The sequence below is a fragment of the Glycine soja genome, chromosome 11, assembly GCF_004193775.1.
Source record: "Glycine soja cultivar W05 chromosome 11, ASM419377v2, whole genome shotgun sequence".
NCBI lineage: Eukaryota > Viridiplantae > Streptophyta > Magnoliopsida > Fabales > Fabaceae > Glycine > Glycine soja.
In genome coordinates, this window is record NC_041012.1 from 23,709,270 (window position 1) to 23,724,355 (window position 15,086).

The following is a 15,086-nucleotide window of genomic DNA, read 5'->3' on the forward strand; positions in this document are numbered from 1 at the left end:
TCAATTAGGCCCAAATTTATAACTTATAAATCCATTTTCTATATACATTCTAATGCTATATCCAAAAACAAGTGATTGCCCCAAGTCTTTGTTTTGATAAGTTAACACCTCATCCCCATGAAAAAGTTAGATCCTACGTATTAATAAAAAAAACAATTGTTTTATTTTTCTCCTTTTCTCAACCATCAAAGAATATGATTTTTGTCTCATCTATATTGAAAATGATGTGAACCTGAGTAGGAGTGGATCGTTTGATACAGGCTACGGAGGTTTGGATGACGCCACTTCCGGTGAAGGAAGATAAGTCAGGGTAGACGCCACAAGAATTACCTTGATAAGTCTGAGATTGGTTCAACAAGGAACTCAGAGAGAAACTCTCACCAAATTTTATCAAATGTCAAAAGTTTTTTTATTCTAAACAAAAGCCAATACTTATAGTGTAGCTGAACAAAAAGATAAAAATAAACATGGGCTTTCTAAACAGTTTGGGCCAAAATTACAATAAAAATAAATTATAATTAAAAACATATTTAACTTGGGCCTTCAAATTAGTTTGGGCCTTTAGCAACAATTAATTGTCTTGATAGTGTCTCTGCCTCTGGGCCTTCATCCTTCTCCACTCGGGGGCTTTGTCCTTCTCCACTTAGGCTTTCGTCCTTCTCCACTTGGGCCTTTAGCCTGTATTTGGCCAGTTTCATGATTCTCATCATTCCCTCCTTCTTGGAAAACATTTGTCCTCAAATGTCCAAGATTATCACCAGGTTCAAGTACCACTTCCTTCCTTTTCTTGTTGTCTTGCTTAGTATAACTTTCATTCTTCTTTGCAATTTGCACCTTCACTTGGTCATACAATCTTTTCACATACTCAACTTTGACCTGTGCATCCTTATGCTGAGTCTCTTGGGGCTTGCTGTTGTAAGTTGGCTTGTTAGGCAATGAAGCTTCTAGAAGGAGATCAACTTGATGTTCTATGCTTCTTGAAGGTGGCAGTCCATGAGGAATCTCCTTGGAAAAGACATCTTTAAATTCCTGCAATAAGGGTTGAACACTAGGAGAAACATAAATAGTTAACTGATTAGAATTATCACTCTCTCTCTCTTTTGTGTATCACTCTTTTCCTCGGGTGTATCACTCTTCTTTTTCATATTCCATTGTGGAGCCTCACTATTTTCTTTCTCTTGTTCTCTCTTTTCTCTCATTCTGATTTGGTCATCACACACTTCTCTAGGGGATAGAGGTTTAAGAGTAAACGAGGAAGATTTGACTATTCATCTGTAGGGCTCTTCTTTGTTACGGTTCAACAAACGTTGCATTTGTGTAGTCCACGCGTCCAGAAATAAGCGCTGAGATTCGTCCAGTTGATGATATACACCACCATTGTCACCAGCTCTTGCCATGATTAAGGAACAAAGAATTTTGCAGTAAATTCAAAAAAATAAAAATTCAGGACCTCACCACACTCTACTCACGTGTTTCTCTCTTTGATGATAGTTCACGCGTGTTTGATGCTCTCAATATAGGCTTTTGTGTGATGTTTTCACTCTTGCCTTTTACCACTCACTCCCTCTTAAGTTCCTGGATGAATCAAATTAGACACACAAGGTATATAACAGGAAAGACAGTTTAATTATCACAGACTGTGTAGCAGATTTAATTTGGATAACAAATCAGATTTGATTTTGGGTAATGGATTAGACTTGATTTGGATTTAGATTTGATTTGGATAACAGATTAGACTTGATTTGGATAACAGATTGGATTTGATTTGGAAAACAGACTAGACTTGATTTGATTTGGATAACAAATTTTGATTTGATTTGATTTGGATAACAGATCAGATTTGGATAACAAATTAGATTTAATTTGGATAACAGATATGATAACAAATAAGATAATAGATAGGATACCAGATAAGATAACAGATATGACAAGTAAACTTCAAATGCTCATAACTTTTGCTACGGTTGTCTGTTTGAGGCCCACTATATATCAAAACGCTCAGAATTCAGAGGAGAATCTAGAAAAGGGGACTTGATCCACGATTTTCTTTCCAAAAAAAACACCTCTAAATGCCTCAATTTCGTGTTCAAAGATCAAACACCCACTTTTTTTTCTTCTTTTCTTCTCTTTTTTTTTTAAAAAAAAATAAAATAAAAATTCTGCATCTTTTTTTTTTATACTTGAAACAGAACTCAAACAAATTTTTTTTTAAAACAAAGTCTGAAAGATACAAGAAACAAGAACAAAAACAAAAAACGTGACAAGAACAAGAACGAAACAAAGACACAAACAAGAACGTAACAAGACGCAAACAAGAACGAAACAAGGACAAATCACCAAAAAAAGAAAAAAAAAGGATAGGATAGGATAGAACCTGTATCAAGAGCCGAAGCTCTGATACCAGATGATGTGAACCTGAGTAGGAGTGGATCGTTTGATACAGGCTACGGAGGTTTGGATGACGCCACTTCCGGTGAAGGAAGATAAGTCAGGGTAGACGCCACAAGGATTACCTTGATAAGTCTGAGATTGGTTCAACAAGGAACTCAGAGAGAAACTCTCACCAAATTTTATCAAATGTCAAAAGTTTTTTTATTCTAAACAAAAGCCAATACTTATAGTGTAGCTGAACAAAAAGATAAAAATAAACATGGGCTTTCTAAACAGTTTGGGCCAAAATTACAATAAAAATAAATTATAATTAAAAACATATTTAACTTGGGCCTTCAAATTAGTTTGGGCCTTTAGCAACAATTAATTGTCTTGATAGTGTCTCTGCCTCTGGGCCTTCATCCTTCTCCACTCGGGGGCTTTGTCCTTCTCCACTTAGGCTTTCGTCCTTCTCCACTTGGGCCTTTAGCCTGTATTTGGCCAGTTTCATGATTCTCATCAGAAAATGTCTTTGCATATAACTTTTTGAAAAAGACAAATAATATATTTTTTAAAACACATTTTTTATTTATTGAAAATCATAAAATATTATAGATTTCATGTCATATTTAACAAATCTATCCGTTAATTTTATAGTTTTTTTAATGAATTTCAATCAATAAATACACCTGTGTTAAAAAGATATGTTAAAGAGTGTGTTCTTAAATCTTCTTTAACTTGCTAAAAAAAAAACACTTCTAACTTTTTTTATATTAAAGTTTGAGAGTAACGCTCAAATTCAATTGGTAGACTAGAAAGTAGAAACTAGAAACAATGGTGAGTTTGGTTGTTCCCCTTAGTAAGTAACTTTAGCTTGCCTTTTCTTTTGACTTTTCCTTGTCCCGAGAAAGAAAAAAGTGTAAAGCCAAGATAATACACAGGAAAAGAAATAATAAGTTATGTCCTTTATTATGTGTGAGGGAAGTAGTGCCACTACTCACTAATGTGCTACACATCAGGGGAAGTTAGGAGATTTTATTTTAATCAAGTTTCTTCAACAGACAGCTATAAACATTTATTGAGCAGTTGAAACAGTGAAGTTGGTAGCATAAATACATCCGTTGCTTGTTCAATTACTCAAATGGTTTTTTTTCTTCCTTGCACCCAATAGAAATTGTTCTACACCCAATATATTAAAAACATCCGTTGCTGGTTAAAAACATATTTATTGATATATCGACATAAAGTTTTTTAAAATAAATAAATTTATTTGTAAATAATTAGAATTATGTATGGTATTGTTAGTTTGTCATTGAATTTTTTTTAATGTTTTGTTAAGATGGATGAAGATCAGTAGATATATGACAACATAATGTCTAAAGAAATTAATATGAATGAAGACAATGGAGAAGAACCTGGTGTGTTTAAAAATATTGATTGTTTTGATGTCTTCAATACTTATCAAGTGTTGATTTGATTTTGTATTTTGTTAAAGTAAGTAAATGAATGTTCGTTGAAGACTAAACGTGTGTTGTCCCTTTTGTAGGTGTTTGCTACTCGTGATGACGTTTTGCATTGGGCTCGCTTTGTTACGTATGATATTAGTTTTGTGGCGGTGATAATGAGGTCAGACACAGATACTGGAAAGAGAGGAAGGACCTCATATATTTTAATTGGTTGTGAGAGGAGTGGAAAATATAGGACATACAAGAAAGATTTAGCACGAACAATAGAAAATATGGGTGTCCCTTTAAACTGCGAGCGAAACCAGTGTTGGGAGGTGAAGGGTGGATGGTGAAGTTAATATGTGAGAGTCATAATCATGCATGGGCAAAGTCATTCGTTGGATATCTATATGTTGGTCGACTAACCGAGGATGAGAAGATTATTATTGGTGATATGACAAAGTCAATGGTCAAACCAAAGAATATTCTTCTCACTTTGAAGGAGCACAATGCTAACAATTGTACAACAATGAAGCAAGTATACAATGCAAGATTTGCATATCGCTCTTCTATAAGAGGTAGTAATAGTGAAATGCAACGACTAATGAAGTTTCTTGAACACGATCAATATATTCATTGACATAGATTGAAAGATGAAGATGTTGTACGTGATACATTTTAGAGTCATCCAGATGCAGTGAAATTAACCAATGCCAGTAATTTGATATTTCTCATAGATAGTACATACAAAACAAATAGATACAAACTATCTTTACTTGACATTGTTGGTGTGACACCAACTGAAATAACATTTTTAGCTACATTTGCCTATTTGGAGGGAGAACGTGTAAACAATGTTGTTTGGGCTTTGAAACGGTTTCGAGGTATTTTTCTGAGACGTGATGTAATTTCTCAAGTTATTGTTACCAATAGAGATTCAACATTGATGAATGCAGTGAAAAATGTATTCCATGAGGCAACTAACTTGTTGTGTCAGTTTCACATTGATAAGAATGTGAAGGAAGACAAAATGTAAAACCCTTGCAGGTCAAAAAAATGTATAAGATTATGTAATGGAAGCATGGGGGAGTTGGAGGATCGTCCTTCTAAGCAAGAGTTCGATGACTATTTTATGAAGTTTGAAATTGTGTGCTCATCATGACTAATGTTTGTTGACTATGTCAAAAAAACATGGTTGATTCTCCATAAGCAAAGATTTGTTAAAGCCTGGACGAATAAGGTGATTCATCTAGGAGATACAACAACTAATAGGTATAAAAATTGTAAATGTATATTGGTTTTAATAACAACACGTCAATGGATAAAAAATAATTGTTTGTGTTTACTTGTTTTTGTTTTTCAAATGCAAGGTTGAGTCTGCACATTGGGCCTTAAAGAAACTACTGTAGAATAGTCTTAGAGAAGTATGTAGTATTTGAGAAATCATGAACAACATGATCACTCTGCAATACAATGAAATTAAATCATCTTTTGAGACAAGTACACATGTGGTCAAACATGTTTTTAAAGTTATCTTATACTAGAGATTAATTGGCATGTTATTAAGGTATACTTTAAACCAGATTGCTGCCGAGTTCGTGCGTGTAAATTATACTGACATTGACAGTTCTCATTGTGTTGAAGTTACCTATTTTTGTTTAACTAAATTTTAAAATATATATACATTATAAAAATTTGCAATTTTTGTTAATTAACTATTTTAAAAATAACTATTTTAAATATATAAAAGTATTAAAATATTGTTTATAAAATAATTAAATAAAAAAATAATTTATACATTCATTTTTAAATAAACAAATTTATTAAATAAATTATTTATTTATTAAATTAGAAAAAAGAAAAATAATTTATTAAATTAAATAATAATATAAAATTAACAACAATAATTATTTATAAAATAATTAAATAAAAAAAATTTAACATAAAATTTTAAATATAAAATTTATTAAATAAAATACTTTACGTATTAATCTGTATGGATTATACGGGTTGTCAATCCGTATACGTTCAATACAAAGAAAAAAAAACTTAGATGACAACGGAACTCACAGCGACGATAGCGGACAATCTGTATGGATTATATAGATTGTGAATCCGTATAATACAAAAAAAAAAAAAAACACAGATGACAGTAGAACTCACGGTGACGATAGCGGGACGATGGTGGAACCAACGACGAGCACACACAGATTGATGAAGATGGACCATGATTTGATCAAGATCAGCCATGGATTGAAGAGATGATGAGAGAATTTGAGAGAAGAAATGAAGTGAGCATGAATGAATGGTGCAGACGGACGAATTCCTAATCCACATTTCACATTTTAAGCATCAATGAAGGAGGGGCAAAATTGGTTTTTCACTACGTATGTTGGGTGTAGAAGAAATGATGCTGGGTGCAGGAAGAAAATCCCTCAAATGGGTTGTTTGCTACAATTTGAACATGCTAGTAAGTCCATCATGCCTGCTTATCATTTAATTATCCATCCTTCTCCTAGCTCAACTAGGGTCCATAGCATATTTACAACCAATATATGTAACATTTTTGTCCAAAATTAAAACTGACATTGATGATTGATCAATGGATGTGGGATAAAAAAGGGTTCATACCAGTGTTATCATACTCGAATTGGTTATCGACTCGGTCAAGGTACTGAGTCACTGGATCCTGTCAACCCAATGAGTCACCATTTGACCAGGTCTACATTAATAAAAATCTAAATAATTTTATAACATTGAACCTTGTAACTTAAGATTTAAAATTTAATAAAATTTAACATATTTAAAAACATAATTATGAATTTGTTTAAAATTGTAAACATGCGACATATTTTTTTTCCAGAATTTAGTATAAATAACCTTAAGTTAGAATTTAAAATATATATAATTGTTTTACAATGAAGACATAATTTAATACACATAAATTAGACAAGGGAAAATAGGAAATGACACCAGCTTTATTAACTCAAATTTTAATGTATTTATGCTTAGTAAAAAAATAAGCAAATATATAAACAACACAAGTGTAATGCATAAATTGAATTTTCTAATATGAGTAAAGTTATTCAAATGTAAGAAATAAAATAAAATAAAATAAACACCTAAAAAGTGCATGACCCACCGAGTCTACCGAGTTGCACTAAGTTTGACCGGATCACATGCATAACCGACCCAACAAGTGGCTGAGACTGGTTGGATATTTGATTCCCTGGTCAATGGGTCAACTCAGCCGGTCTGAGCTGGGTCCAATAATTATGGTTCAAACCTTTGCAGCTACTACTTAAAAGGAAAGAGAAATGTTAATGACAAACTATCTCTCTAGTCCAATTTAATCACTAAACTAGTCCAAGAAAATTTCAACCATGATTGGCCATGATCATGCTCACACATTTCCAATTATTAATTGAAATTTATGCAAGTCACACTAAAAAAAATTGACAACTCATTTCAGTGAGACTCATATTTTACCTAACAGTAAATTATGTGTTGAAATGAGTGTTACTAACATTTCTTTTCTCACAGAATGAACCAAAAAGAAATGAAACATCTGTATATCAGTAATAATATCACTGAAACACTCCTCCATCCACAAAATTAAAAGGACCAAGAAACAGAAAGTAGGTGGTTGTGATGAAAGAATAATAGAATATGCATATTTTTATAAGCAAATTTGTCAGTGTAATCTATTCTCTTGTGTGAAACAGTTTTTCTTTTTAATTACATTATTTGATACAGAAATATGGAGACCTAGAGATCAATGATTACAAATCTACCTCTGATTAATCTTGACCATTGATTGGCCTCTGGAGGTCATTGTCAGTGTCACTCTTTTAAACCAACATTTAACTCTGACTATTCTCTTCTGAGCAGATGCCTCTAAAAAATTAGACATAGTATGTCATGCCAACCTCTAGCAAAGAAGTGTGAGGAACATCCAGAACAGCATCAGACTCTCTGCAATTCTTGCTTAGAAATCCAAAAACAACATCTATAGCAAATTTCTTTAGGATGGAAGATGAGTTCTTTGCCTTTGCAAGGGAATGACCTAGTATATAGGTAACACCAAACTCTTTAGCTTTCATAATCTGCAGAGACTCATCTTCGTAGAAACACTTTTCTGGATGGTTATCACCATTCATCATTACCAGCAAAGCACGTGAAGATGGGAGTAAGTTCTCTTCACAGCATGACTTATCAAATGTGTTTTGTGAAAGAGAAACACCATGGTCTTCCACATTTGAGTTTTCATCATTTGCAGACAATTCATGTGTTGGTTCTTCTATGCTTTCCTCCTCTGATTCCACAAATTGTACTATAGAAGATATCAACTTGTTCTCAAAATTATATTTCTCCTGCTGAATGTCCTTGTAACCATACCTGACAATGCAATGAAACATGCCAAGCTCCTTCGAATTGACCCTACTGATGAGCAATCGTTCGGTTTCACTCACATGAGGGACTTGAACAGATTTGACACAGACAAAAACTAGCACCTCATGGAATGCTGGCAAGTTTGTAACAAAGTGACCAAACATAGCAGGGAAACCAGAAGCCAGATTAGAGTACATGAGTCCTACTCCCGGTACACGAACCATACCGAGTGAAGGTCCCATAGATAGCATCCTATTCATTGAAACCTTGTTTTCCACATCAAATTGGTGTTTCATCATTGTTCCATAGTTCCAGGTGTACATTATACACATAAAGATAAAGCATAGCACAAGTGAAATCCACCCTCCTTCAGGGACCTTGCAGATACAAGCTGAGATGTAAAGAAGTTCAATTGATCCAAACAATAGCAAACATGTAAGGGCTTTTATTATTCCTTGCTTCCAGACAATCAGAATTACTAGTGTCATCAAGCATGTTGTAACAAACATAACAGTGGTCACTGCCAGCCCTACAGATCCAACAAAATAGTTAAATTTTGCATGTCAATACACCAAACATCATAGTCATAGTGGAAAAAGGAGTGTACCATATGCATGACCTATCATGTTAGTGTCCCTTAGGCCAAATGTGATAGCTAAACAAAAGCACATCAATATCCAATTGACTTCTGGGATGTATATCTGCCCATATATTCTGGTTGAAGTATGAATAATCTTCACTGAAGGAAAACAATTTAATGCATGGCACTGGCTTATGATGGAAAAGGTAGCAGAAATTACTGCTTGACTTCTTAAAATGGCTGCAAAAGTTGCCACTATGAACACTGGCCAAAACACAGCTTCTGCAGAGTAAAAATAGTGACAGTTACACCGGAGAGACCAAAAATAACATAGATAGTCTGTGGTACTTAAATTCTTGCCTGGTATGGCTTTGTAGAAACTTCTTTGAATGTCTTCATGATGCCTAGAGAGGAATGCAGCCTCACCCATATATGCCAGAATTAGGCAGGGATATACTAGACATGTGAAAGCTATCTGAGATTAAAGTACTACTGTTAAAGCATAATTCATTTTGGTTAATTTGGTATGGAAGATCAACATAATGGCATCAGGTTAGTTAAACATAAACTGCACTGTCAATTTACCTTTATTGTGAGAGCAGAAAAATGTCCCAAGTTAGAAAACATGGTCTCCACACCTGAGAGAGTATTCAGAGAAAAATCACTTCCAGAACTCCAACTGGCTGCTAATAAAATAGCTTAGACATATATAACTACCTGTGATTGAAAGCACCACTCCTCCTAATGACAACCATCCTTCAATCCCAGTTGTTTTGATGAACTTCGCCATGTAGATTGGAGAAAGTGCACGGTATACTTTTGGGTTCCAGTGGAATATGTTGTATATACCAATACTGCTAATACACAAAAGCCATGTTGCAACAACTGGAGCAAACAAGAAAGCAACTCTATGTGTGCCATGATGCTGAATGGAGAATAGCCCCACTAAAATGACACATGAGACCATTATAACATAATCTGCAGGAAAAATCCTGAAGTTTTTATAGACTGTAAATGGATGATATATGACAGGTGGTTATGAAACAAGCTTGCTACACTTACTGTCATGGAGTTCACTGATTTTAACTTTAACGCCTGAAACTGCAGCAAGAACTAAAAGGAAAAAAGACACAAAGGAGAACACACATAAGTCTAAAAATATCAACTCCAGTACTAACTCATAAGTCATGATCTTATAACTAGTACACTAACTAAAGAAAAAAACTATATTGATTGAAGAATTTTGCAATGACATGAATTGAAGTGAAAAGAGAAAAATAATTTATTCATGACAGATAGTCTATCTGTAATTCTTTTATTAACAAAAAATGTAGTGGTAATTTCCTTATGTGTTATTAAGTAATGTCAGATAGCTAAAGTTTAGGTGATAGCTTACAGGAACCAATGAGGCATGTAGTAAACATCATTATAGAAGCTCAGGGGCTGCTCCAGATTAACTACCTGATATTGAAGGAGTAATCACACCATCCCCAATTGCCATACAGGTTCCTATCAGGACAAAGATCAGAAGTCCTTTCCGGATCCCCGGGTGCTTTTCAAAGAATAACTTCAAAATTGAAGACTGCCAGGTGTCTGCAAAATCTTCTGTGCCATAAGTAGACAATTTCTCATCTGTGGATTGTTGATTTGGTAAAATGCTTAGTCTGCCATTTCGACATAGAAGTGAGTATAATGCAAAGGTACCCCCTGCACAAAAGTGATTTGCTATCTCATATTCATATTGTTCATCAAAAGGGATATTACAATAGCAACTCTTGCTTAATGGCATATTGTTCAATCCATAAAATAAGAGGAAGTACATTGACAGGAAACTTCTATTTTAGAATAAAGAATAGTAACTATATGTAATTAAGTCTGAAAATATTATCCTTCCAATTAATTAGAAATATAGCCCAATTATATTACAAGACACTCGTGAAAAAAAGGAGAAAACAACTATGTTCATAATTATATAAATCCAAAATCCACAAATCACCACAGTAGCATATTTATAGACTATGCTTTTGTCATTCTGTGATTTCATGTGACATGCATGACACACAAATATCCAGAAGTTAGTGGAGAGGTTTTTTTTTCCTGGGAAACACTGTGATTACAAAGTTGTGCATCCTTCCCAAATAGTTATCATTGGCTTGGCTTCACTGGAAGGAAGTGCCAAATAGCAGCCTTAAGATTTGAAAGGATGGAGCTGGATAGACACATTCCATAATAATCTAAAACGCAAGAATCAAGTAGTGAGATTCTACCTTCCCCATTGTCATCAGCAGACATCACAATGAAAACATATTTGAAGAGAGCAATAATGGTAAATGTCCAGAAGATAAATGAAAGCACCCCAAAAATTTCTTCATCGTCTTCCTTGAGGCTCAATTTCCCTGAGAATGTGGTCTTGTAAACATAAAGAGGGGCAGTACTGAGGTCACCATATACTACCCCAAGACTTTGGTAAGCTAGAGTAAGCACAGTTGTGCAAGACGTCCTCTTGAAATTCTAACAAAGAAAGCCAAGCATAAGAACATATGCAATTAAGTTTTACCAAATGCTACATGACAATTGACAAAGCAAACAAAATTCTACACAAATTCATCATTTCAGTAGTTACTAGTTAGCATTTCACCACCTTCTAAGTATCAAAACAGCATTAATTCTTCCTCCATTCAATTTATTTTGTGGAGTACAAGTTGAAAAGCCAAACACTAGAATTATGACACCTCTCCAATTAAAATCTGTCATTACTTGTGAGTTGTGACCCTATAACTGAATACAAAAACACTAAGCAAACAAGACTTCTGAAGAGATGAAACAAATGGGGTAGTTCATCAGGACCAAGGAAACAAAAATGTATACTCTCACTGCTGAGAGAGCCTTATGTCTTCACACTTTTAGTTAATTCAGCTCTACCAAACAGTTCAAGTGGCAAAGTGAAGACCCCATTGTTATACTATACAATGTCAAAATTAATTACACTCAACACAACCAAAATCCACTATAATGCAGCCAATTGAAAAGGACACTAATACCTTTTCAATCCCTGTAATAACCCACAAATGCCCTTCTCAGTAATCATCAAAACAAAGGGTATTCCAAATTTTGCTCAAAGTTTCAGACTTTGCTCAATGTTATCTTGTTTGAGAGAAATTGAGCAGACAAAAACATTCACATTGTTGACAATAGATTATGCAAGCATTGAGGGGTGACAGTAAGTTTGCTTAGTTTAGAGTGCTAAGAAAAAAAGAAAAGGGTACCTGCTGAGATACTCCCTGTTCCATAGAATGCTCAGAGGGGTTCATGGTGATGATGTAGGAGAGAGGGTGTGAAGGGGAAAAACCAGATATCAGATTGGTTGTTCAGGAAAAAAAATGCTGGAGAAAATGGAATATATAAAGAAAGTGCAGGTAACATCTAAAATGGAATATTAGTGAGGATTCTTTCATGATATTATTTAAAATATATGATATTGTTAACTTATTAAAATTCAAGAATGAATATATATATATATATATATATATATTGATTGTTTAGATTATTTCATTTTAAAGGAATTTTTAAAAAAGGAAAATAAAGTAGAAAAGGCTTGGACTGGTAGCAAAAGTAGTAGCAGAAAGGCAAGTGTTGTGTGTCCTAACTAAAAAATCATGAAACACATTAAAAAATTATAGTATTGTTTAGGCTTGTGGGTTTGATTTATGGGTAAACGGTGATTTCAGTCATTAAAAACTTTCTAAGTTTTTGTTTTTGTTTCCAATTTATAAAATATTAGTTTTTGTTTTGGTATCTGATGAAATAATTAGACAAAAAAAATACCATTGGGTCAAGCCTAATTATTTCAATATATATATATATATATATATATATAATTCCAAATGATATTTTTTGTTATTGAAATTTAATATTTTGGTTGGTTAAGTAAAAGAAGATTTCAAAAAATTTAATTAAGTCAATTTATGAAAATTTATATAGATAATAAAAATTTGAAGAATTAAGAAAAAAAACCAATATGAAAAACTAAATTTACTTATTTTTAATTAAAATAAAAAACTAAATTAACTAAAAAAATTCAAAGCCTAAAACTACACATATAAATCAAACTAAAAAAAAAACTACATTAAAATCATTTGCTTTTAAATCTTGAACAACACGATTATTGAACCAACTAAAGCGAAACGATTTGTCAATAAACTAGAAACATTGCAATAGATTAATTTAATAATATTCCTTGACTTTTTGTGCAACTAAATATTGAAAGGAGCCTAGCTTTCCCATGTAGATAGGCCATTTTAGCTTATTTCCATGATTAAGTTTATGTTGACCTTAATAATGTCGTGTTTACATGAAAAGTAAAGTAAGGAGAAAAGAAATAAGAAAATAAAATAAAGTAAAACAAATATGACAAATTTTTTTATTATCATTTTATTATTATTAGTACGAAATATTTATTGGTTTGTTGATAATTAATATTTAGAATCTAACTAGTTATATCTTATGAAAATATAAATATTATATGGATGGATATAAGTTTAATTTTTTTATTTGGATGAATGAAAAAAGTGAATAAATAAATGTAAAAAAACTGTTTATACTAATTAAAAAACAAATTTAACATAAAAATATGAATTATTATTTTATTATTTTTATGTTATAAACAATTCAATTTTTTTTATCTTCCTACTAGGGTTTCTACACACCCTCTACCTCCAAGACTCTCAAGAATGTTTCATTTTCTCTCCATTACTCAACCTTTTTGTGAGATCTTATCCACTCTTTCTCTTATCCTTATGTGCCACCTCCTCCTCTCCTTCTACTAAAGATTTTGTTCTTCTATCTTCTACTCATTATGATCTAAAGAAAAGCTTGAAGTGGTATAACATTATTTTAAAATATAAAAAAATATGTCAACTATAAGATTTTATACATAAATTTAATTAATCCAAAAATTGATATACATAATCGTTAAGACAATGTTAACTAATTCGTTGATTATATTTTCTTTTAAATATATATGTTGTATAAAAAGTTGTGAAGATGACTAAGAGTTTACTGCTTATTAAGTGGATCATTCTCTATTTAAAAGCATATTATTATATATTGAAATAAATAGTAGAATTAAACGTCAATTAATTTTTAAATTATATGAAAAAATTCAAACAAAATATGAATGAGAACTTTGAATGCTACAATTATTTTGATAAAATCTAATATTAACAAAATATTTAACTATAAGTTTTCTAAAACTTACACTTACTATCAATTGATTTTATCTCTCTGTACAACATCTTTGCGTCAAATTTAATGGAGTAATTTATACATTTAACAACTTCTTATAAATGTTTAAGTTGTAATCAGATTGCTTCTTAACGACGAAATCCCACTTCGGTTCCCACTTCCCTACAATTATTTATAGGATTTCAATTTACATATTGTGATGGGATAAATTAAGCAAGTCCACATATAACTTCGATCGATCAAATCATTCTTTGATTTGGTTATCCGCTAAATCATGTTTTGTTGGTTTATAGGATAAAAAAAAAGTTGCTCGTACTTTGCAATACCGTACTTTGAATTATAATCGCTCGTACATTGCATGTTTTATCAAATTGGAACCTAATAGGATAATTGGAAAAGGGTGGTGATAGTTGCACATGTCTAATCAACTACCCTTCCTCAGCACAAGTCCAATCATTTTATGATAGGCAAATAAAGAGTGTTTGAAAAAGCAAACTATTTTGGTATGCTTTCTACGTCAAATATTAATCACTTTGAAGATGGAACACGCAGGAGTGAAGTTCTTGGAATCTTATCCTTTTTAGTTGCTTTGGTGGAGCAGAAAAGGCAGCGCATTTGTTCCCACATACGTCCTTCATAAAAAATTTATCCCCTTTTACTTCCACTCATTTGATGATTTGCTCATGCCTTTCAGTTTTTATAGCACTCGGAACAATTAGTGAGAGGTGGTTATTAAAATTTATTCAATAATTTGGGATTTGAGTTATATATATATATAATCATATTTAATATTTAGACTAAAACTTTTATCATCGGTAATAATATTAGTTATTCAGCTCTAATAAGATTGTCACTTATTAAAAATACTTACATTAAGCTACAAAATAAAACTAGTGTAATCATGTAACTAAGTATAACAAGTGAAATAATTAAGAACAACATGATGGAAAATTGACAATTCAACCATTAGAGCTTTAACACTAATTTTACATTAATTATAGTTACATTATCATGTTATATATATATATATATATATATATATATATATATAAAAG

The 15,086-nt window shown here is 32.2% G+C and overlaps 1 protein-coding gene across 1 annotated transcript; it reads right to left on the reverse strand.

The window, feature by feature from the left end:
* Nucleotides 1–7,467: 7,467 nt before the first annotated feature.
* Nucleotides 7,468–12,182, reverse strand: LOC114374375 (potassium transporter 1-like). The gene is made up of 9 exons (XM_028332018.1): nt 12,054–12,182; nt 11,055–11,298; nt 10,249–10,494; nt 9,850–9,900; nt 9,505–9,765; nt 9,373–9,425; nt 9,148–9,262; nt 8,815–9,069; nt 7,468–8,736 (listed from the first exon to the last, which is right to left on the reverse strand). The coding sequence occupies exons 1-9, from the start codon at nt 12,096–12,098 to the stop codon at nt 7,721–7,723; spliced, it is 2,286 nt and encodes a 761-aa protein (XP_028187819.1). The 5' UTR covers nt 12,099–12,182; the 3' UTR covers nt 7,468–7,720.
* Nucleotides 12,183–15,086: the final 2,904 nt, after the last annotated feature.